The sequence below is a fragment of the Delphinus delphis genome, chromosome 4, assembly GCF_949987515.2.
Source record: "Delphinus delphis chromosome 4, mDelDel1.2, whole genome shotgun sequence".
NCBI classification, from domain to species: Eukaryota; Metazoa; Chordata; class Mammalia; order Artiodactyla; family Delphinidae; genus Delphinus; species Delphinus delphis.
The window spans coordinates 115,659,383-115,685,119 of NC_082686.1; the positions used below are offsets into that span (position 1 = coordinate 115,659,383).

At 36.6% G+C, this 25,737-nt stretch overlaps 1 protein-coding gene across 5 annotated transcripts in view; it reads right to left on the reverse strand.

Moving 5' to 3' along the window:
* Window positions 1-25,737, reverse strand: part of PIK3CB (phosphatidylinositol-4,5-bisphosphate 3-kinase catalytic subunit beta) — a 189,783-nt gene that overhangs the window by 56,661 nt on the left and 107,385 nt on the right. For all 5 annotated transcript variants that reach the window (XM_060011329.1, XM_060011330.1, XM_060011331.1 and 2 more), the window contains 4 exons: window positions 10,550-10,801; window positions 9,065-9,161; window positions 5,102-5,232; window positions 2,765-2,815 (listed from right to left, as the gene is read on the reverse strand). In XM_060011329.1, coding sequence (XP_059867312.1) covers window positions 2,765-2,815; window positions 5,102-5,232; window positions 9,065-9,161; window positions 10,550-10,801 — 531 coding nt within the window. The remainder of the gene's footprint in view (window positions 1-2,764; window positions 2,816-5,101; window positions 5,233-9,064; window positions 9,162-10,549; window positions 10,802-25,737) is intronic.

Consider the following 25,737-nt stretch of genomic DNA (forward strand, 5'->3'; position numbering starts at 1 on the left):
GCAAGAGTACACAATGGAGATGACAGTCTCTTCAATAAGCTGCACTGGGAAAACTGGACAGCTACATGTAAAAGAATTAAATCAGAACATTCTCTAACACCACATACAAAAATAAACTCAAAATGGTACTATAAAAATCCTAGTGGAAAACATAGGCAAAACACTCTGACATGAATCTGAGCAATATTTTTTTGGATCTGTCTCCTAGAGTAACTGAAACAAAAGCAAAAATAAACAAATGGGACACAGTTAAACTTAAAAGCTTTTCCACAAAGGAAATCATAAACAAAATGAAAAGACAACCTACAGAATGGGAGAAAACATTTTCAAACGATGCAAGCAACAATGGATTAATTTCCAAAATATACAAACAGCTTATACAGCTCAATATCAAAAACAAACAACCAACCCAACAGAAAGATGGGCAGAACACCTAAGTAGACATTTCTCCAAAGAAAACGTACAGAGGGAAACAGGCACAAGAAAAGATGATCGACATCTCTAATTATTAGAGAAATGCAAATCAAAACAACAATGAGGTACTACCTCACACCAGTCAGAATGGTCATCAACAAAAAGTCTACAATTAATAAATGCTGGAAAGGGTGTAGAGAAAAGGGAACCTTACTACACTATTGGTGGGAATGTAAACTGGTGCAGCCACAATGGAAAACAGTATGGAGTTTCCTTAAAAAACTAAAAATAGAGTGGCCATATGATCCAACCATTCCACTCCTGAGCATATATCCAGAAAAGATGAAAACTCTAATTTGAAAATATCCATGCACACCGATGTTCATAGCAGCACTATTTACAACAGCCGAAACATGGAAGCAAACTAAATGTCCAATGATAGACAAACGGATAAAGATGTGGCATTTGCATGTACACACATACACGTACACACACACACACACACGCACCACAATGGAATATTAGTCATAAAAGAATGAAATAATTCCTATTGTATAACACAGGGAACTACATTCAATATCCTGTGATAAACCATAATGGAAAAGAATATGTGTATATATATGTATAACTGAATCAGTTTGCTGTACAGTAGATATTAACCCAACATTGTAAATCAACTATACTTCAATAGATTTTTTAAAAAATGAAATAATGCCATTCGCAGCAACATGGATGAACTTAGAGATTATCATACTAAGTGAACATACAAATGAACTTATCTACAAAATAGAAATAGAAAGAGACATAGGAAACAAACATACAGTTACCAAAGGGGTAAGGTGGAGGGGATAAACTAGGAGTTTGGGATTACAGATACACACTACTATATATAAAATAGATAATCAACTATATTCAAACTATTGACTATAGTTTCCTGTGTATAGCACAGAAAACTATATTCAATATCTTGTAATAATCTATAATGGAATAGAATGTGAAAAAAATATATAAATATATATGAAACCTGATCAGTTTGCTGTACACCTGAAACACTGTAAATCAACTATACTTAAATTAAAAAAGAAAACAAGGGCTTCCCTGGTGGCGCAGTGGTTGAGAGTCTGCCTGCCGAAGCAGGGGACACGGGTTCGTGCCCCAGTCCGGGAGGATCCCACATGCCGCGGAGCGGCTTGGCCTGTGAGCCATGGCCGCTGAGCCTGCGCTGCTTAACGGGAGAAGCCACGACAGTGAGAGGCCCGCGTACCGCAAAAAAAAAAAAAGAATAAAAGGGAAGCAAACAAAAAAAGAAGACAGCCTGGGCCAGATGTTTCTCCAACTAACCAACATTAAATAGTGCTTTCATTCTGTGCAAATAACAAAAGGATATACATTATCTCCATTTGCCTCCTGGCTTCTATCTAATTACCATTCTATATAGAATGGCATTACTAAAGTCACTCGAAAGTTATAAACTGGTGACATGAAAAGAAAAAAACAGATGAAAACTCAGCCAAGTCTTAAAGTGAACGTCAAAAAATTAAATTAAAAAATATAGATGGTAGAAATATTATATATATTGTAAACTAAATAAACAAAGTAATCTATTTTGTAGTCTTTGGGCAGAAACTATGGGAATGGTGTATGCAGCAGAGACTGCTATTTGTCTCTCCATATGCATTCTCCCCTTCTTACTTTATTAACTACAATCTCTCACTCTTAGCCAAGCCCAGGACTGCCCAGCTAACGACTACATTTACAAGCCTCACTTGTAGTTAGGTATGGCCATATGACTAAGTTATGGCTAATGAGACGTGAGCAGAAATGAGCATATTAATGATATCCTCAAAGAGAATGGGTACGGCCTCTAGTCTTGCTTTTTCCTGTTCCTGTGGGCTGGAAAGTAGTAATGTAGGAAGCTGAAGCACCAATATTACATGAGACAAAAACTACATATTAACATGAAAGAGCGCCAAGATGCAAGAAACCTGGGTCCCCAGCATTGTGAAACCTGCCTTGAATATACCTGCTCTGTTATATCAGGGAAATAAAGAAAATTACAGCCTCCTCATTCAACTGAATAATATTTAAAAAGATGGTATTGTTAATCTATGAAGTGTCATAGCATCCCTTACAGACTACCTGCTGAACCTGTGCTTGTATCAGAAAAGGGCTTACCACCTGAACACAGACCAACCACAAACAGCTGCCATTTAACAAAATATTAGCATGTTCATACTCACGCACACTCAGACTGTTCTTGCATATGAGTATGGTCTCCTGTATGACATGAAGGTAACTAATAATGAACACAACTTTGTAATAAGGGCTATTTTAAAACCTTGATACTTACTGATACATTAGCACTATCACTGCTTGCAATCTCAGCTGCCTTTTCAATAATCTGTTTAAAAAAATTAAGAAAATTAAAATTTGGCTCTTGTATTCATAAAATTTTAAGTGTAAATTACTACACTTGTACATACACTATAAGGAGCTACATATGATCTGGCATTTCTATGGTTTATAACGTAAGCATGAATTTTAAATGCAAAATGGTATTATGCAGTGATTCCCAGTCTTCAAACTCTTGACAACCAGGAAGCAATGGTATTACTATAAAGGACTGTTAACTCCCAGGGTACACTAGGATTGTCTATAGATAAAATAAGCAGTGGCTTGTATATGTGAACAAAATTTTAATATAGGTAAATATTTTCTGGTTAAGAAAATGCAAAGTTATGTAAGAGTTACAAAACAAAGAATAAGTTTTTGTCATTTGTCATGTTTTCTTCTGAATTAACATATCAAAAGTAGAAGTAATGTCAAGGGAGAACCTAAAAATATTTTTTAAATTCATTAAGTTCAAAAGAGGCTCTGATTCTTGAAAAGATGGGGAACCCACTAGTCTATTGGGAAGACTCAGCAGGTAAAAAAATCTGAAGATCCATGTCCAGTTACTGAGTTGACTAATTCTCCACAAATAATTTAATTGAATCCTTATGTGTAAAATGTACTGGTAATATCCATCCTATTTCATAAGGTTGTTATGTGATAAAATGAGATTATATTTAATAAAATTAAGCAATAACCATAAAAGTTGATTTGAAAAGCAAAATGTATACAAGTACAGCAAAAAACGTTAAATAAAAATACAAGGAACTTTCACTTTTTATATCTGCATTATATTTTTAATGATCATATATAAAATTGTACAATTAAAAGAAAACCAATAAATATAAATATATTATACATATTTAAAGACTAAAATCTCCATCCCAAGTAGATCTTCAAAGACAGGCTCTCCAAGGGATCAGAAAGGCAAAAGGAAAGTTTAGTGGCCAGTTGTAGACGACTCTGTTGACAACAATGCTGAAACAGAACATTTTAAAGAAACTGGACTTATCTTGAAATATTAAATCAAAAATACTTAAATTTGCCCAAGATGTTATATTTGTAAAAACACTTCAAAAAGCACCTCATTTGATCCAAAAGAAACTATAAATGACTGCTAAACACATACCATAATTGAACACAAAAAAAGTCAGAGCTTGGACTTTTAACTGTATCACAAGTAGCTATAGTTTATGGATAAATTCCTATTCTAAGGAATAAAGCCATAGCAGAAATGTAATGGATGCATCAAAATGTACCTTATTCTACTCTGTGTAACACTAACGTATATGGCTCTTGACATGTGAGATTTCTACTATTGTAATAATCACAAATTTTAATTTTGTTGTATATTACTGATCGGAAGAACATTTTTTAAAAAATGAAATGAAAAATTACTTCTAACGTGGATAAAATTCAACTAAATTGAAAGTAAAGAAACATTTGAGTTACATTAATTTAATTTACATACTATATTTAAAATCTACTCTGTATAGGTCTGATAGTGCTGAATGTTAAATACAATTAAGTGTATAGGTAGATTAGTTGAAATTTTAGTATAATACCAATTTTTAAAGGCAGCTTGGTCTCACATGGATTAAGTAAATCAAATAAAATTCCTGTTTATTATGTGAGAATTTGCTCAAAGATCTCCTCACGAAAATCAGCATCAATCATACCTGAATCAAAGAGGCCAAACCTGAAGGTACAACATATGACAGCTCAGCTCTCTTAACATATAAATGATCACAGCCCAGTTTTCAACCCCACCAGACACTCTCCATATCCCCAAAACATGCAGCTTGTAGACTAAGGAAATGTGTTGAGAAATAGAAGCCCTTGCTATAGATTCTACAAAAATAACAGCACCTTAGGAAGTCTTACTATATTTTCAACATAAATAATCTGTTCTTTGAATACCAACTCTAACACAGTAGTGATTGTCTTTAATCTGAACCAACATGCTGGGCACGTTTCACATGTTTATTAGAGTTACATATGAATGCATTTATAGCCCCTGTAATTGAAAAGGACCTCAGAGAACAATTATGATTTCCTCATTTTATAAATGAGGAATCTGAACTCCAGAGGGGCCATGTCTCACCTGGTCAGTGATAAAGCCAGTACTAAATACAGTTGGCTTCCTGCTCAGTGGTCTTTCCACTGAACCAAGATGTAAATGTATTTGATGTCTTGAAAGAGAAAGACATATATCGCTTAAATGATAAACATATAGAGTCGAGAACTAATAATCCAATTATTTCATACACAGTGGACCTTTAAATAATCAGCTTACCTTATCAAAGGGAGGATAGTAATAAGGTTGTTTTTTATTCTCTGGGAATCTGATGTGCAAAGCTGTTGCATTTTCAGTATATGGATTTGTTTGAACAGTTCCCATTGGATTCAACATTTCTTCAAGTTCATCTAAAACATGCAAATAATTTTGATTCTTAGGAAATGTTTTTGAAACTAAAACAAAAGTTTAATGGATTTCAATCCATTACTTTAGAAGTGTGTCACCTAAGGAAGTTTGGCAGACAGTATCAGTAAGCCTCTAATTTTCTTAATGCTTGGCACAAAATTTGAATATGAGTTTATATACATCTTTAAAATGAAAAAGTTAACAGAAATTAATAGCTATCTCACCTCTTTCTTCAAATGTGTTCAAGTATTCTCAATCTACAAAAAAAAAAAATTGGAACTGCTCTCGTCCCCTCAAAATTAGGTGGTCCATAGGAATTTTTATTATTTCATCACTATATATCAATTTCTTAATCACATATGTTCTGATTTCCATGGTCATCACAGTACCCAAACTGATATTTTGAGAGTCACTAATAACATTCCTTTTGACAAACCTAATGTTGGTAATGTTCCTCTATGATCTCATAACTGCTGATGTAGTTAAACACCTTCTCTGGTAGTTTCTCAAACATTCCATCCAAGTGGTACTTCTTTAACCTCACCAACTGTGACATTCTTCAAGGCACTCCTTCCTCTTCTCTACCACCCTAAATATGTTCCATTCACAGACTGGGCATGTGAATCAGAATTTCAATGTTACCTTAAACCCTAGAGCTCATACAACTTTCTCATTTCACAGAGAAGTAAACTGTTGAAGAGACATTAAACTCTGAGAAAACAAGAGTTAGCAGTACAACTAAAGTCTCCCCTCTGCAAACTAATTTCTCTTTTCTTATAACTGATTTTTTGCACAGTTGTCCTTTTGTACTTCCTAAGGAAATAAAAGATAAAAGTACATTCTGTCCAGGCCTAATGTCCAGGTAGTATGCACACTGAGAATTATCTCCCAAAGCTAGAAAATCTTTACAAAGTTCTGGGTGGTCCAAAAGGTTTGTTCAGTTTTTTCCGTAAGATGGCTCTAATAGCACTTAGTTGTCTTTAACTTCATTCGAAACAATTTTGTTAGACTGTATGTGACAGCTGTCATATCAGCGTGCATTTAAAAAAAGACATCAAAATTGGTGAATTTTTGTGTAGACATTTTAATACTGAAGATGGAAGAAAAAAAGCAACATTTTCAGCATATTATGCTTTATTATTTCAAGAAAGGTAAAAACGCAACTGAAACACAAAAAGATTTGTGCAGTGTATGGAGAAGGTGCTATTGACTGTTCGAATGTGTCAAAAGGGGTTTGCGAACTTTCGTGTCGGAGATTTCTCGCTGGACAATGCTCTGCGGTCGGGTGGAACAGTTGAAGTTGATAGCTATCATATTGAGACATCAATTGAGAACAATCAGCGTTATACCACACGAGAGAGAGACGACATACTCAAAATATCCAAATCAAGTGCTGAAAATCATTTGCACCAGCTTGGTTATGTGAATTGCTCTGAAGTTTGGGTTGCACGTAAGTTAAGCAAAAAAAACCTTCTTAACCATATTTCCGCATGCAATTCTCTACTGAAACGTAATGAAAGCATTCCGTTTTTAAAACAAATTGTGACGGGAAATGAAAAGTGGATGCTGTACAACAATGTGGAATGGGAAAAATCGTGGGGCAAGTGAAATGAACCATCAACAACCACACCAAAGGCCAGTCTTCATCCAAAGAAGGTGATGTTGTGCATATGGTGGGACTGGAAGGGAGTCATCCATTATGAGCTCCTTCCGGAAAACAAAACAATTAATTCCAACAAGTACTGCTCTCAATTAGACCAAGTGAAAGCGGCACTCGACAAAAAGCGTCTGGAATTAGTCAACAGACTGATCTAAAACGCATAATCTTCCATTAGGATAATACAAGACTGCATGTTTCTTTGATGACCAGGCAAAAACTGTTATAGCTTGGCTGGAAAGTTCTGATTCATCCAGCTGTATTCGCCAAATATTGCACTTTTGGATTTCCATTGATTTTGGTCTTTACAAAATTCTCTTAATGGAAAAAATTTCAATGCCCCAGAAGACTGTAAAAGGCACCTGGAACAGTTCTTTTCTCAAAAAGATAAAAAGTTTGGGGAAGATGGAATTATGAAGTTGCCTGGAAAATGGCAGAAGGTGGTGGAACAAAAAGGTGAATATGTTGTTCAATAAAGTGCTTGGTGAAAATGAAAAATGTATCTTTTATTTTTACTTAAAAAACCGAAGGCACTTTTTTGACCCATCCAATATTTACAAGTTTCAGCTCCTTAATCAACCCTTTGCTTATCTTGTTTAATACTCTCACAACTCACGGATTCCATTTTGACCTGGACTGAAGGAATTCTCATAATTTATACACTTCTGAAGCTGATTTCTCAGCAAATTAATATCCTATATTTGTGCTATCTAGTAGCATTATATTTATTAGTCCTATCAAATGCAACCTATCTAAAGTCAAGTGTACCAATTTAGTATTATCTGCCCCAAACATACGGAGAACAGAACACTGCACAGAATATGCTATTTTATTTAAGAATAGGGAGAAAAGTAGAAATTTATATTTGTATTTTCTTCTATATACATGAAGAATTCTGGAAATACAAAAGCAACCAATAAATGTGGTTATAAACCTTCTAATGATGACCTAGGTACTCTAGAAATTAGAGTATTTGTAGTTCCTGTGTTTCTGGCTTGCTCGTACTAGGATAAATGTGAATTCTAGAACCAAACATGCAGAACAAACATCTCTAACATTTTGTTAGAGATAAATTCAGGTCCATGATATGCCAAGTTAATTGCAAAAAATTGTCAATTTTTCTAAAAATATCAGTTAAGTTGCTTACTGATTTTGGAGAACATGTGTGAGTCTAAATTAAGATTTTCAAAAAAGTTTACTGCTGAAATGAATAATTTTTACTCTAACGTGAAACTACAGTTCCTCTTAAGAAGAGCACACTGCTCTCCTATATTTGGGGAATAATGTGATTAGTGAAAATTATTGGAGGTATATGCAGGAAAGGTAGGAATAAAAGAATATACACAAATAAAATGCTAGGATATGAGCAGTTTATAAATATGTTCATGGATAACTGATTATCCAAAAGCAATTTCTCAGGTAGCAGCTACTAAAATAGAACATTTTTAAATGTCTGTCACCCACAAAATAATTTTTAAATGCAAGTAAGGGCACAATTTTACTATATATATTAACCAACTATGAAGACCAAAAAAAAAACCCCTCACTATTATAATGCAAAGATAACACTGAAAATTTCCCACATTTGGGAAAGCAGTGGGAACAATGGAAGGAGTCAGGCAATCTTTTGCACAAATCCTAGGTTTGAAGAACCAATTATGTAAGACTGACTTATGGCTGAACTTCACTTTTCTCATCTATAAAATGGGACAAAGCCATCTACCTCACAGGGATACTCTGAGTAGTATTTGAGAAATATAGGCTTATGAAAGGTGTTCCTCTTAGCTCAAATTTCAAGATAACGCCAACTAAAGAGGAAGTGTCTTTACTATCCTTCCCATGTTAGTTAATGTTCCTTCTAGTGCAGAAGCAGAAATTCAGTACAACTAGGAACCACAGAGATTGTTATAAAGAAGACATTGTTCCTTAGAAGAATGTCTCAAAAACCTGTAACAATAAAACATTTAAAGTGAGAAAACAGTTATCAAAATAAATATATTCAGATACAAATCACTTTTAAGTATATTAAAATAATCTTGGGAAATCTGTTTTAGAATAAACAATAAAAATATGGTTTCTTAACTGGACTGAAAAAAGAGTGAGTCATAAAAAAATGTTAACTAGTCCACATGCCAAAAATTATTCTTTAACACTAAGGATTAGGATGTAAATCTTACCAGGAAATGAAGACCAGCTGTGCAATATTATATCTCCAGATCTCAACTGTCCTTTAAAGTCAAAAACCATCGTATTTACCCAGGCTACAGGATAATCCTGTTGAAAAGATACCATTGCGTAAATATACTAAGAATAAACTTTAAGGTGTGAACACGCACATACCCTTTGCTTCAATAATGTTAGTTCTAGAAGTTTCTAGCTTTCTAGATGATTTCCTCCAAAACCATCCAATATAAAAACAAGATGTACATGGAAAGATGTTCAACATCTTTATAATGGTTAAAAAAAATCCTAAAAGCCAATTAATGTCCCAGAATAAAATACAGTATCCAAAAAGTAGAATATTTATTGTGCAGCCATTGCAAATGGTGAGGAATTTTTAATGATTCAAGAAAATATGTGCGATGTTAGATTATATGTTTTAAGATCTTTCAGTCTATATAAATCTTAATTTAGCAGAAGGCAATGTCTCTAGGTATTGTAGAATTTATTTATATTTCTAAAAAGGAGGCACCAAGCTAATAGGACTTTTACGTAGACACTCAGACTAATTAATCCGGTCACAGTCTATGAAAAAACTATAAATACTTGAACACTCTGAGTAAAATTCTCTATCAGTGGAGGAAAAAAACTAAGGAAATAACTCTTATGTGACTTTTTAGACAATAAAATTCATTTTTTAAAAAACTATATGATAATAACCAGAGGAAAGGCTTATATTCTCATGTTAAGAATAAAAGGATACAAATTCATGTAGATAAATATAGTCACCAGACTTTTTAAAATGCATAAAATTCATGTCTCCATCCTCCAAAAAGAAACGTTCCATAAAGAAGAAAATTAAAAAGACTCGAATAAAAATATGAAATGGAAGATGAGAACATAAGAACACGTTCACCATCCTTTATCCACAATTTCAAAGTCCAAGAAACTCTGACAACTAAAGGTTTGTTCATAACTCATTTAACAGTAAAACATGACCAGAAATAACATGAAGCTAAATGACAGCCTTCATTTGTCTCATTTAGTGTGAATATTCATATATTTCACTGCTAGAAACTGATGTGTTTGATTACAGAGTTGTGTCCCAGACCCTACAAGGTGTGTTGAGTGATCTATGATCTTTCTAAAATGCATAAAATTTTGAATCCTCAAACATATCTGGCACCTGAAACTTCAGTTAAAGGACTGTGGACCTGTAATATTTTAAATCTCTTCATTCTTTTTAAACTATTTTCTAAAAAGGATTACATTTATAATAGAACACTTACAGTATGACATATACTAAAATAAAGTTGCCAAAAGAAAAATGACAAGGACATAAAATGGAGACTTACTGTCTTTTTTAGAAATCAGTTCTTAGGGACAAAAGTTGTATGACATAATTTCATTTATATTACTCTATTATTTCAAAGTTTTAAATTATTCCATTACGTTATTATTAGTCCATTATAAAAAATTTTCAGAAGTTAGTATATAATTACCACTTTTCCAGATTTCCTGATGGTCTGATATTTAGAGGGATTAATAGCTTTAGTTGATTTCTTCGTTTTCACTTTATCCAAAACTGCATAAACAGCGAAACATAATCGAGCCATTCGTGGCAGGTCACAAGTATTGATATCAAATTCCAGTGGTTCATTCCAAATATGATCGTTTTTCCCTGATATCTCTGAGCTTACGATGGTTTTACACAGGAGTTCGGTACCATGAAAAAGGCCAGCCCTGACATGAACCTGTAATGATGGAGACAAATACAGAATCATGAATACTGCACCACTAAAACACCTTTATTTGGGAGAATGAAGAAATGCATACTGGCAGAAGCAGACAAACTCTAGGAAAGCATATTCGTCCACAGAACCATTAGACTATAATTCATCAGCATATAATTCACCACACTGTTAGTATAACCTATTTTTCACTTACTAAGCAGACCAGCTAAAAAATGCAAAAGGTCTCAATGGTATAAATGGGTCTAAAGAAACCAAGACCATAAATATAAAAACTACTATCGGGCTTCCCTGGTGGCACAGTGGTGGAGAGTCCGCCTGCCGATGCAGGGGACACGGGTTCGTGCCCCGGTCCGGGAAGATCCCACATGCCGCGGAGCGGCTGGGCCCGTGAGCCATGGCCGCTGAGCCTGCGTGTCCGGAGCCTGTGCTCCGCAATGGGAGAGGCCACAACAGTGAGAGGTCCGCGTACCGCAAAAAAAAATAAAATAAAAGTGTATGTACCATGTGAAAATAGAGAATGGAACTGAATAGATATCTGGGCTGGAAGCAAAGGCTTGAGAACCATAAGCAAAGGTAGGACAGTTTTTTCAATTTTCTTACAAAGAAGGTATTAGTTATTGTTTTCCAAGATCTGAAGAATATGAGCAGGAGGTAAACCACTAAGAGGTACTGAGGTAGGGTCCACATGCCTGAAGCAAACAATCCATCTGACCTCTGAGGACCTTGCCATCAAGATCTCCACAGTACTTTCTCTCACTCCCTTCAGCCACACAATCCACGATCTCACCCTGAATTTGACTTTACCACACCCTAGCACCTCCAAATCAATAATTCCTACATCTTACTCTCTAACTATCTCACCTTCCAACTCACTCCAACACTCCCAAAGGAACACTTCCCTGCCCTCACTAAGGCCTCCATTTCAATAATCAACACCTCCCCATTTCTCCATTAGCTTTGTTTGCCTTCACCCTCACCGAAACCCTCTGCCAGTGCCTGTCTCTCCTTTGCCATACTCATCTGAGGCTCATGTCCTGGATAAACCTGATTACCTGCCTCTCCTCCATGCCAAATATTACTGGGCAGACCAGCACTATGACCGACCAAAGCCAAATGTAAAATTATTCTTTCATCACTACAAGAACTATTTCTTACCTTTCCTTCACTGCTGAGAACTTCCACAGAGTTACTCTCCTCTGAAAGCCCTATTTAAGCTACTTGTTTTGTCTGGTTGTCTATTACTTGAAGATGACATGTTCTGAAGGATATGTCCTATCTGTCAATCTACTCTATTTAGAAGTTATGAAACATTAGGGCAATAAAATACTAAACAACTATTATTTATAAGGAAAACAAGTAATGAGGAACACCAAATTATGTACCGACTATAAAAATCAGAATCCAATACTTACCAACTACAGACAGATCATTGTTACTAAATTCTGAAGTCATGTGGGTGGGGCAGATTGAGGATAGGGTGTATGTTACATGAAGTAGAAGGCTTAAAGTGTATTTTCTTCCTGAAAAATGCAGGTTAATTCATAAACACCTGACACTCCACAGATCTCCATGTAAAGGTGTATGGCTGATGGGATGGGGTTGTCATCTATTCATATGTAAAACCCACGTAGGAAATTCATGTCTATAAGACTACTTTAATTCCACTCTAGGCTTTGATCGTGTATATATATATATATATATATATATATATATATATATATATATATATATATATATATATATATATATCCGAGCTTAAATGGCCACAACAAAGTCTCTGCTGCCCAATCTTTATCCAAACCCATTTTTGAGTAAAAATACATATATGGGACTTCCAGAAAGTCATGCAATATATTTATTTCTTTGGAAAGTCCAAATATTACCATTCAACTAAATACTCAGATGGTTGAGTATAGCACTTAGACTGAATTACACAGAATGACTTTGGTATCACACAGAATGATTTTTTCTGAATTGCACTGTCAATATTATATTTTAAGTCTACCCAGTGAAAGACTGGGTAAGAGACGGATATGTGAAACATTATTTTACCTACTATAATGATGTTGGCAGGGATTTTGGTGCGCACTTTATCACCCACTATGTCTCCTTCATAAGGAACTGCTAAACATCTCTCCATTTCCAACGTAAGGATGAACTACAACCATATGAATAACTAGATTATTTTTATCTCAAGAGATTCTAAATATTATAACTGATCATGTTTCCTTTGCTTTGGCTACTATCTATATTGCCAGCAGAGAGTGAAATCGGTAGTCCACATCAAGCAGTTATACAGGATCCTATTATATAACTACCTGCTGCAAATCTTGCTCTTGGCTTTTTCAACTAATAAATATCCTCGATTATTTTTTAAAAAGTCACACTTTGTATATTTTTTTGTGTATATATGAGAGACTGGGTGTGCGTGGGGGGGTGGGGGACACGCAAGCGAGTTTACCTCAAACCATTTGTGAAATGAGATTGGATAAATCATAAATAAAACAAAACATACATAAAACTTTCGTATGATAGGATGGAAGATAGGCATTTCAGAATAAAAATGATATTCAATTCTTATTCTCAGTGACATTAAAGACTTATGAATTTATCACCTTTTGGATACAGAATATACAGTTTATTCAGAAAAATCACAAGTTTAAAAATAAATATTTTTCCATGTTTTTGTGATAAAAACAAGCTACTTAAATTGCTGAGCTTAAAAACATTTGCGTCTCTTGGTTTTTGACAGTTTTTGAGAAATAGAAACAAATGAGCCCACTACATTATAAGTACTCAATAAATGTTTATACTTAAAAACCAAAACAAAAAATGCTGGTTATAGTTCTATCAACCAAATTCTGGCAAAATTCAGATATATGGAACACAGTAAAATTATGGATCGGTTGGATACAAAGCTCAAAAAAGAACTCAAGTATAATGACCTAGGAAAGTCCTATACTAGCTGTAAACAGCAACAGCCAAGGGTGTGGTGTGGAAAAGAATAACAATAAAGAATGAATCTAACTTGGGTGGGGTAACAATAAACAAAAATGACCCTGCACATTCTGAAGAAAACTGTTGAAATATCATTCTCTAATAGTCAAAGTGTGATATATTTAAGACCAAGTCATCAGGACTATGTCTGATTGCGAAATCTCCTGGTAATTCACTAAAATGACTGAAGTTCATACATGGTTAAAAACAAACAAGAGAAAAAAAAAACTATCTACATTTAAAATAAAGTGAAAAAATCTGTGTTTTCTGAGCTTAGAATTTCCTGTAGTAGAAGACATTAAAAAAAGGGTTTTGTTTTCAGAAAAAGCAGTAAGAAAAACCATTCTCTAAATTTATATCATGTGAAAGTTTGTCAAAATTGTCACATTTCCTGATGCTTTGTCTCAATCACCTTCAGGCTCTGAAAAGTTGAGAATTTTAAAGGACCATCATGTTTAATTACAGTCACATGTTTCATTGTCCAACTTCAGTAAGCTTCCAAAGACACTTTTTCACAAGTCCCAGAATACTTGGAGATGAGAGAAGGCAGGCTTTGTTATGTAAAGGACGTTCAACTGTGCCACAGCAAGGGTGTGCCAAGCCTGCAGAGACCGCATTCCTGAACTCACCAATTAAAAATGTTATGTTGGCCAAGATGTGAAACTTTTTCCCAACATCAACACCTAATTTCCTTCTTGTTCGACGATATGGCCAAAATCCACTACATTTACCCTTCTGATATTAGACACCCAAAAAAAGATCAGTAACGTGAATAGGCTGAAATTCCCAGGGTTTCATGAAGCATATTACAATAAAAAGGCAGGTTTGTTCTGGCTTAGTGGGAGGAGTCCTGTGCTACCTTTAACTAAGGATATAAAGATGTTAGAGACAGTTACATTAAAATGTATTCATTCATTGCACAAATATTTATTGAGTGTTCTAGGTACTGAAATAAGAAGATAAAAAGATTAAGATAGTTTTTTCTTTCCTAGGTTATATCTATTTTAACAGGTTAGGAGTGGTGAGAGCCATGTAACTAGGCTTATGAGGTGTTATGATTTTTAACTAGGAAGAGTCAAGTTATGAGTTTTGATACGGAGTATATCTGAGCTTGGAATTCTCTGGGTTTATCACGCTTAGGGTTCGTTGGGCTTCTTAAACGTGTTATATTTATGTCTTTTGCCAACTTTGGAAAGCTCCCAGTGATGATTTCTTTAGTTTAGTTTTTCTCAGCTTCATTCCTTCCCTTTTCCTTTTGAGATCCAGATTACACACGAGTTAGACCTTCTGATATTGTCATACAGGTATCTGAGACGCTTTGAAGTTTTTTCTCCTCCAACCATTTTTCTCTCCATTCAAACTAGAAAATTTTATTGATTAATCTTCAAGTTCACTACTCTTTCCTTTCACACTACTTCCATTATTGAGTCCATTGAGGGTTGGTTTGGGTTTTTTTTGCGGTACGCGGGTCTCTCACTGTTGTGGCCTCTCCTGTTGCGGAGCACAGGCGCCGGACGCGCAGGCTCAGCGGCCATGGCTCACGGGCCTAACCACTCCGCGGCATGTGGAGCCGGCATCTTCCTGGACCGGGGCACGAACCCGTGTCCCCTGCATCGGCAGGCAGACTCTCAACCACTGCGCCACCAGGGAAGCCCCATTGAGGGTTTTTTTTTTTTCCCCAGAGTTTTTTAATTAGCTGGCCCTCCTTATCCACAGGTTCTGCAACCACAGATTAAACCAACCACCGATCAAAAATATTTCGGAAAAAAACTTCCAGAAAGTGATAAAAAGAAAAACTTGAATTTGCTGCACTCCAGTAACTATTTATGTAGCATTTACATGGTATTGGGTATTATAAGTAACCTACAGATTATTTAAAGTACAGGATGTGGGGCTTCCCTGGTGGCTCAGTGGTTGGGAATCCACCTGCCAATGCAGGGCACATGGGTTCGAGCCCTGGCCTGGGAGGATCCCACATGCTACAGAGCAACTAAGCCTGTGGGCCACAACTATTGAGCCTGCGCTCTAGAGCCCATGAGCCACAACTACTGAGCCCGTGTGCCACAACTACTGAAGCCCGCACACCTAGAGCCCATGCTCCGCAACGAGAAGCCACCTCAATGAGAAGCACATGCACCGCAATGGAGAGTAGCCCCTGCTTGCCGCAACTAAAGAAAGCCCAAGTGCAGCAACAAAGACCCAATGCAGCCAAAAATAAAATGTTTATTAATTTTAAAAATAATAATAAAGTACAGGATGTGCATAGGTTGTATAAGAATACTATGTCATTTAATATAAGGAACTTACTTGAAATTCTGAGGCTTTTGGTGTCCTCTGTGGGTCCTGGAACCAAACCCCTGCAGATACTGATGGACAACTGTATATGCTGGCTGAGACTTTCTATTTTTCCATTCCTTTTCATTGTTTGTGTTTCGCCCTTAGTTGTTAGAGCATTTTTATAATAACTACTTTAACAGCTTTGTGAATAATTCCAACATCTATGTCATCTCAGCACTGATGGCTGTTGATTCTCATGGTCCCTACAACTTGAGATTTTCCTGGTTCTTTATATGCCAATTAATTTTGAAATATATCCTACACATTTTGACTATTATAAGACACTCGGTTTTGTTTATATTCTACAGAGAATGTTGATGTTTGTTTTAGGAGACAATGGTTAGGTTCAGGCTGCAAGTTCCAACAAACCTTCTGTGAGTTGTGGTTCCAATACCAGTTCAGTTTTCAAATCCTTTGCAGGGCTATCTGGATCTGTCCTGTATGTGCACCATACAGTGACTAGTCGGAGACTTGGGTGGTGGTTTAGGCCACAGTTCAGTTCTCAAAGTATACAGGCAGTTATGACTCTGATCCATATATGTACAGCTCAGGAATAAACCTAGAAGTTTCCTGAGCTCGTCCCACTCTGAAATCATCCAAGTATTTTTTGGTTGCCTGGGGCTCCCCTCTTCTTGTCACCTAGCCAGAAAACTGAGGCGTTATTCACCCACATTTCCTACAACTATGCCAAAAAGAGAAGGACAGAAAGGGAAAGGGGGGAGGTCAATCAGGACATGTCCCATTCTCTTAGGGCTACAACTCCTCTAGTCAAAGAGGAAGGCTCAACTCTGCATTTTAGGCCTGTCCCCAATGCTGTTGCTTCTGCCACTGCCGCTCTGCTACTGCTGCCACAGGACTTCTTGGGATACTAGGGCAAATAAGAACAGAGAAAAGAACAGAAAACAAAAAAGAGAGGGAAAAAATGGGGAGATCCCCACTCTCTCTGAGAGTTAGAAGAACCCATTCCAACTAGTGCTATAATTAGAGGGCTTTCTGAGTTCTACCTGCACTAATACCATCTTCTAGATTTTGAGCAAAACTGGTATAAGGCTTCTGCTGAATATTAAGATGCAGACCTGAAAAGGGAAATGCCACAAGGTGGGGAAAAGATCAACCAGGAAGCTGTATACTACAGAATTCTAAGCACTTTAACAGTGAAAGACATTCAAATGCCAGCCAGGCAGAGTAGTGAATCTTCACCGAACACCTAGGATTTCATTACAGACTCCAGAGAATCATGTGCCCAGTAAGATCTCTGGGACTGCCATTACAATGGATTTCACTACCGTGATTACGTTTTACTATATGACATAGGTTACTTTAAGGAAGGGAGGGATTTCCCTGGTGGTCCAGCGGGTAAGACTGTGCTTCCACTACAGGGAGCGCCAGTTTGATCCCTGGTCTGGGAACTAAGTTCCCACATGCTGAGCGCCATGGCCAAAACAAAATAAAACAAAGGAAGGGAGATTATCCTTCATGGGCCTGACCCACTGGTGAGCCCTTAAAAGGGATCAGGATCTTCTGGCAAGAGATTCAAAGCAAGGAAAGGATTTAATGCTTAAGAGAGCCACACAGCTAGGACCTGAAAGGTGCTTCTAGTAACTTAGAGCAATTCCTAGCCAAAAGCCATCAAGCAAAGAAAACCTCAGGCCTACAACTGCAAGGAACTGAATGTGGCCAGTAACTTGAATCATCCTGGAAGCAGATTCTTCCCTAGAGCTTCGGGAAGGAATGTAGCCCAACTAACACCTGGATTTCAACCCTGTAAGACCATAAGCAGAAAACCCAGCCACACCATGCTCAGACTTCTGAACAACAGAAATATGAGCTAATAAATAGGTGTTGTTTTAAGCTGCTAGGTTTGTGGTAATTTGTTACACAGCAACATAACACTAATTTGAGGGGTTATTATGAACTTAATGCCAAAAAATTTATCAACTTAAATTCTTCAAAAGACAAAAATTATCAAAGCTGACACAAAAGAAACAGAAAATATGACTATCTATATATCTATTAAAGAAGTTAAATTTCTAATTTAAAACCTTCCCATAAAAAAAACTCCAGGCTCAGGTGGCTTGGAGTAAATCCTACCAAATATTTAAGGAAGAAATAATACCAATCCTACATAAACTTGTTCAGAAAATTGAGGAGGGGAAGGTTTCTCAACTCAATTTATAAGGTCAACATTTTCCTGATTCCAAAACCAGAGGAAGACATTACACAAAAAGAAAAGTGCAGACCAATATTCCCTGTGAGCACAGACATAAAAATTCATAACATAATATTAATAAATCAAATCCAGCAATATATAAAAGGGCTACTACATCTTCAATGTGTAGTACATATTTCAGAAATGCAAGGTTGGTCTTAACTTTTGAAAATCAATCAAATTAACTGACCAAAATATAAAAACTACACAATCACCTCAATAAATACAGAAAAAGCAGTGGACAAAGTGCAACTTTTTCTATCCCTTTCAGGATAAAATCTCTTGGCTAAGTAGAAACAGAAGAGAACTTCTTGAATAAAGGGCACGTACGAAAAACCTACAGGTAATATTATACTTAAAGTTGAAAGACTAAATGCTTTTCTTTAAGAACAAAACAAAAATGTCTACTGTGATGGTTAATTTAGTTTGCCCGTGTGATTGGGCCTTGGGGCATTCAGATATTCTGGTTGTTTCTGTCAGAGTGGTTTTTTTTTTTCCCTGATAAGATTGACATTTAAATGGTGGCCTGACAAAAGCAGATTACCCTCCTTAGAGTAGGTGGTGGTAATCCAATCAGTGGAAGAAATGAATAGAACAAAAACACTTGTCCTACTTAGAGTAAGAAAGAACTTTTGCCTAACTATCTAACCTCAGCTCTTCCTGGGTCTTGAGCCTACAGAACTTCAACAGGAACTTCATGATAGGTGCCTCCTGGTTCTCAGGCCTTCAGACTCAGACTAAACTATCCGTTCTTCTGGATTTCCAGTTTGCCAACTATTTACGTGAGCCAATTCCTTAAATAAATCTGTGTCTGTGTGTGTGTGTGTGTGAACACAAACATGCATGCACACACACACCCTATTATTCCCCCCCCCTTTGGAGAATCCTGACTAATACCATCTACTCTCAGCGGTTCTATTCAACATCATACTGAAAGTCCTAGCCAGTACATTAAGAAAAGGAAAAAGTTTGGAAAGAAAGTTCCCTGCTCCGCATCTACCCCTTGTCTTCTTTTTCCCCCCAGATTTCTCTTCAACTTTGTAAAGGAACTCCTAACCTGTGTAGCAATTAAAAAGAATGAGGTGTACCTACAAGAAAGTCATGCCATAATTGCATTAATTTACTTAAATTCAACTATGTAACCCCACTGGAAAGAGAAAAAGGTGGAGGAGGGGGAACTAGAGAATTAGCTGGAGTGGGGGGGAGGGTACTTTAAACTAAGCCTATTATTCCTATGAATATATGACCACAAACAATAGAATGAATCCAGCTTGAAATAGCTGATGGAAGTTGTTAAAACCTATGAAAATAAAATGTCACTCACAAATAATGTGTCAATGACAAAAATAAAGCATAATGCTCAAGAAAAATAAATCATGTAGTAAATGCTTATTTGGTCCTCCTTCAGGAAGAAACTAAGTAACAACAAAAGGCTGTAGAGAAATAATAACTACAAAAGCATTAAATAAGTAATAAATACAATAACCTAAAAAATGGGAACAAGTAGGAATTTCCATTTTTAAAATGTAAATTATACATGTATACATACAAACTACTAAACAAAATCATACATATATGTTAAAAAAAACACTCCATATGACTTGAGGGTATATTTGCCTATACGTGATATCTGCCTTTAGAAATATAATACCCGAGGGAGGAACCAAGATGGTGGAGTAGAAGGATGTGCTCTCACTCCCTCTTGTGAGAACACCAGAATCACAACTAGCTGCTGGACAATCATCGACAGGAAGACACTAGAACTCACCAAAAAAGATACCCCACATCCAAAGATAAAGGAGAAGCCACAATGAGATGGTAGGAGGGGTACAATCACAGTAAAATCAAATCCCATAACTGCTGGGTGGGTGACTCACAGACTGGAGAACACTTATACCACAGGAGTGCACCCACTGGAGTGAAGGTTCTGAGCCCCACGTCAGGCTTCCCAACCTGGGGGTCTAGCAACGGGAGGAGGAATTCCTAGAGAATCAGACTTTGAAGCCTAGTGGGAATTGACTGCAGGACTTTGACAGGACTGGGGGAAAGAGAGACTCCACTCTTGGAGGGCAGACACAAAGTAGTGTGCCCATCGGGACCCAGGGGAAGGAGCAGTGACCCCAGGGAAGACTGAACCAAAACTACCTGCTAGTGTTGGAGGGTATCCTGCAGAGGGGAGGGGTGGCTGTGGCTCACCGTGGGGACAAGGACACTGACAGAAGAAGTTCTGGGCAGTACTCCTTGGAGTGAACCCTCCCAGAGTCTGTCATTAGCCCCTCCAAAGAGGCCAAGTAGGCTCCAGTGTTGGGTTGCCACAGGCCAAACAACCAACAGGGAGAGAACCCAGCCCCATCCATCAAGAGTCAAGTGGATTAAAGTTTTACTGAGCTCTGCCCACCAAAGCAACAGTCAGCTCTACCCACCACCAGTCCCTCTCATCAAGCCTCTTAGATAGCCTCATCCACCACAGGGCAGAGAGCAGAAGCAAGAAGAACTACAGTCCTGCAGCCTGTGGAACAAAAACATTCACAGAAAGATAGACAGATGAAAAGGTAGAGGGCTATGTACCAGATGAAGGAGGAAGATAAAACCCAAGAAAACCAACTAAATGAAGTGGATATAGGCAACCTTCCAGAAAAGGAATTCAGAATAATGATAGTGAAGATGATCCAGGACCTCGGAAAAAGAATGGAGGCAAAGATCGAGAAGATGCAAGAAATGTTTAACAAAGACCTAGAAGCATTAAAGAACAAACAAACAGAGATGAAAAATACAATAACGGAAATGAAAACTACACTAGAAGGAATCAATAGCAGAATAAGTGAGGCAGAAGACAGATAAGTGACCTGGAAGACAGAATGATGGAATTCACTGCTGTGGAACAGAATAAAGAAAACAGAATGAAAAGAAAAGAAGACAGCCTAGGAGACCTCTGGGACAACATTAAATGCAACAACATTCACATTATAGGGGTCCCAGAAGGAGAAGAGAGAGAGAGAAAGGACCAGAGAATATATCTGAAGAGATTATAACTGAAAACTTCCCTAACATGGGAAAGGAAACAGCCACCCAAGTCCAGGAAGTGCAGCGAGTCTCATACAGGATAAACCCAAGGAGAAACACACCGAGACACACAATAATCAAATTGGCAAAAATTAAAGACAAAGAAAAATTATTGAAAGCAACAAGAGAAAAACGACAAATAACATACAAGGTAACTCCCATAAGGTTAACAGCTGATTTCTCAGAAGAAACTCTACAAGCCAGAAGGGAGTGGTGTGATATACTTAAAGTGATGAAAAGGAAGAAACTACAACCAAGATTACTCTACCCAGCAAGGATCTCATTCAGATTCGATAGAGAAATCAAAAGCTTTACAAACAAGCAAAACCTAAGAGAATTCAGCACCACCAAACCAGCCCTACAACAAATGCTAAAGGAACTTCTGTAAGTGGGAAACACAAAAGAAGAAAAGTATCTACAAAAACAAGCCCAAAACGATCAAGAAAATGGTCATAGGAAAATACATATCGATAATTACCTTAAACATGAACGGATTAAATGCTCCAACCAAAAGTCACAGGCTTGCTAAATGGATACAAAAACAAGACCCATATATATGCTGTCTACAAGAGACCCACTTCAGACCTAGCGACACATACAGACTGAAAGTGAGGGGATGGAAAAAGATATTCCATGCAAATGGAAATCAAAAGTAAGCTGGAGTAGCAATACTCATATCAGATAAAATAGACTTTAAAATAAAGAATGTTATAAGAGACAAGGAATGACACTACATAATGATCAAGGGATCAATCCAAGAAGAAGATATAACAATTATAAATATATATGCACCCAACATAGGAGCACCTCAATACATAAGGCAACTGCTAACAGGTATAAAAGAGGAAATCGACAGTAACACAATAATAGTGGGGGACTTTAACAGCTCACTTACACCAATGGACAGATCATACAAAATGAAAATAAATAAAGAAACAGAAGCTTTAAATCACACAATAGACCAGAGATATTTAATTAATATTTATAGGACATTCCATCCAAAAAGAGCAGATTATACTTTCTTCTCAAGTGCACAAGAAACACACTCCAGGATAGATTACATCTTGGATCACAAATCAAGCCTCAGTAAATTTAAGAAAACTGAAATCATATCAAGCACCTTTTCTGACCATAATGCTATGAGATTAGAAATGAATTACAGGGGAAAAAAACGTAAAAAAAACAAACACATGGAGGCTAAACAATACGTTACTAAATAACCAAGAGATCACTGAAGAAATCAAAGAGGACATCAAAAAATACCTAGAGACAAATGACAATGAAAACACGACAATCCAAAACATATGGGATGCAGCAAAAGCAGTTCTAAGAGGGAAGTTTATACCTATACAACCCTACCTCAAGAAACAAGAAAAATCTCAAGTAAACAATCTAACCTTACACCTAAAGGAACTAGAGAAAGAAGAACAAACAAAACCCAAAATTAGTAAAAGGAAAGAAATCATAACGATCAGAGCAGAAATAAATGAAATAGAAACAAAACAAGAGCAAAGATCAATAAAACTAAAAGCTGGATCTTTGAGAAGATAAACAAAACTGATAAACCATTAGCCAGACTCATCAAGAAAAAGAGGAAGAGGACTCAAATCAATAAAATTAGAAATGAAAAAGGAGAAGTTACAACAGACAACGCAGAAATACAAAGCATCCTAAGAGACTACTACAAGCAACTCTGTGCCAATAAAATGGACAACCTGGAAGAAATGGACAAATTCTTAGAAAGGTATAACCTTCCAAGACTGAACCAGGAAGAAACAGAAAATATGACCGACCAATCATCAGTAATGAAATTGAAACTGTGATTAAAAATCTTCCAACAAAAGCCCAGGACCAGATGGCTTCACAGGTGAATTCAATCAAACATTTAGAGAAGAGCTAACACCCATCCTTCTAAAACTCTTCCAAAAAATTGCAGAGGAGGGAACACTCCCAAACTCATTCTATGAGGCCACCATCACCCTCATACCAAAACCACATCGAGATACTACAAAAAAAGAAAATTACAGACCAATATCACTGATGAATATAGACGCAAAAATCCTCAACAAAATACCAGCAAACAGAATCCAACAACACATTAAAAGGATCATACACCAGGATCAAGTGGGATTTATCCCAGGGATGCAAGGATTCTTCAATATACGCAAATCAATTAATGTGATACACCATATTAACAAACTGAACAATAAAAACCATATGATCATCTCAGAAAAAGATGCAGAAAAAGCTTCTGACAAAATTCCACACCTATTTATGATAAAAAGTCTCCAGAGAGTGGGCATAGAGGGAAACTACCTCAACATAATAAAGGCCATATATGACAAACCCACAGCAAACATCCTTCTCAATGGTGAAAAACTGAAAGCCTTTCCTCTAAGATCAGGAACGAGACAAGGATGTCCACTCTCACCACTATTATTCAACATAGTTTTGGAAGTCCTAGCCACGGCAATCACAGAAGAAAAAGAATTAAAAGGAATACAAATTGGAAAAGAAGAAGTAAAACTGTCAGTGTTTGCAAATGACATGATACTATACATAGAGAATCCTAAAGATGCCACCAGAAAACTACTAGAGCTAATCAATGAATCTGGTAAAGCTGCAGGATACAAAATTAATGCACAGAAATTTCTTGCATTCCTATACACTAATGATGAAAAATCTGAAAGAGAAATTATGGAAACACTCCCATTTACCACTGCAACAACAACAAAAAAATACCTAGGAATAAACCTACCTAGGGAAACAAAAGACCTGTATGTAGAAAACTATAAGACACTGATGAAAGAAATTAAAGATGATACCAACAGATGGAGAGATATACCATGTTCTTGGATTGTAAGAATCAATATTATGAAAATGACTATACTACCCAAAGCAATCTGCAGATTCAATGCAAGCCCTATCAAATTACCAGTGGCATTTTTAATGGAACTAGAACAAATCAACTTAAAATTTGTATGGAGACACAAAAGACCCCACCCCAAATAGCCAAAGCAGTCTTGAGAGAAAAAAACGGAGCTGGAGGAATCAGACTCCCTGACTTCAGACTATACTACAGAGCTACAGTAATCAAGACAATATGGTTCCGGCACAAAAAGAGAAACGTAGATCAGTGGAACAAGATAGAAAGCCCAGAGATAAACCCACGCACCTATGGTCAACTAATCTATGACAAAGGAGGCAAAGATATACAATGGAGAAAAGACAGTCTCTTCAATAAGTGGTGCTGGGAAAACTGGACAGCTACATGTAAAAGAATGAAATTAGAACACTCCCTAACACCATACACAAAAATAAACTCAAAATGGATTCAAGACCTAAATGTAAGACCAGACACTATAAAACTCTTAGAGGAAAACATAGGAAGAACACTCTTTGACATAAACCACAGCAAGATCTTTTTTGATCCACCTCCTTGAGTAATGGAAATAAAAACAAAAATAAACAAATGGGTCCCAATGAAACTTCAAAGCTTTTGCACAGCAAAGGAAACCATAAACAGACGAAATGACAACCCTCAGAATGGGAGAAAATATTCGCAAACGAATCAACGGACAAAGGATTAATCTCCAAAATATATTAACAGCTCATGCAACTCAATATTAAAGAAACAAACAACCCAATCCAAAAATGGGCAGAAGACCTAAATAGACATTTCTCCAAAGAAGACATACAGATGGCCAAGAAGCACATGAAAAGCTGCTCAACATCACTAATTATTAGAGAAAGCAAATCAAAACTACAATAAGGTATCACCTCACACCAGTTAGAATGGGCATCTTCAGAAAATATACAAACAACAAATGCTGGAGAGGGTGTGGAGAAAAGGGAACCCTCTTGCACTGTTGGTGGGAATGTAAATGGATACAGCCACTGTGGAGAACAGTATGGCAGTTCCTTAAAAAACTAAAGGATATGATCCAGCAATCCCACTACTGGGAATATACCCAGAGAAAACCATAATTCAAAAAGACACATGCACCTCAGTGTTCACTGCAGCACTACTTACAATAACCAGGTCATGGAAGCAACCTAAATGTCCACTGATAGACAAATGGATAAAGAAGTTGTGGTACATATATACGATGGAATATTACTCAGCCATAAAAAGGAACGAAATTGAGTCATTTGTTGAGACGTGGATGGATCTAGAGACTGTCATACAGAGTGAAGTAAGTCAGAAAGAGAAAAACAAATATTGTATATTAACGCATGTATGTGGAACCTAGAAAAATGGTATAGATGAACGAGTTTGCGGGGCAGAAGTTGAGACACAGATGTAGAGAACAAACGTATGGACACCAAG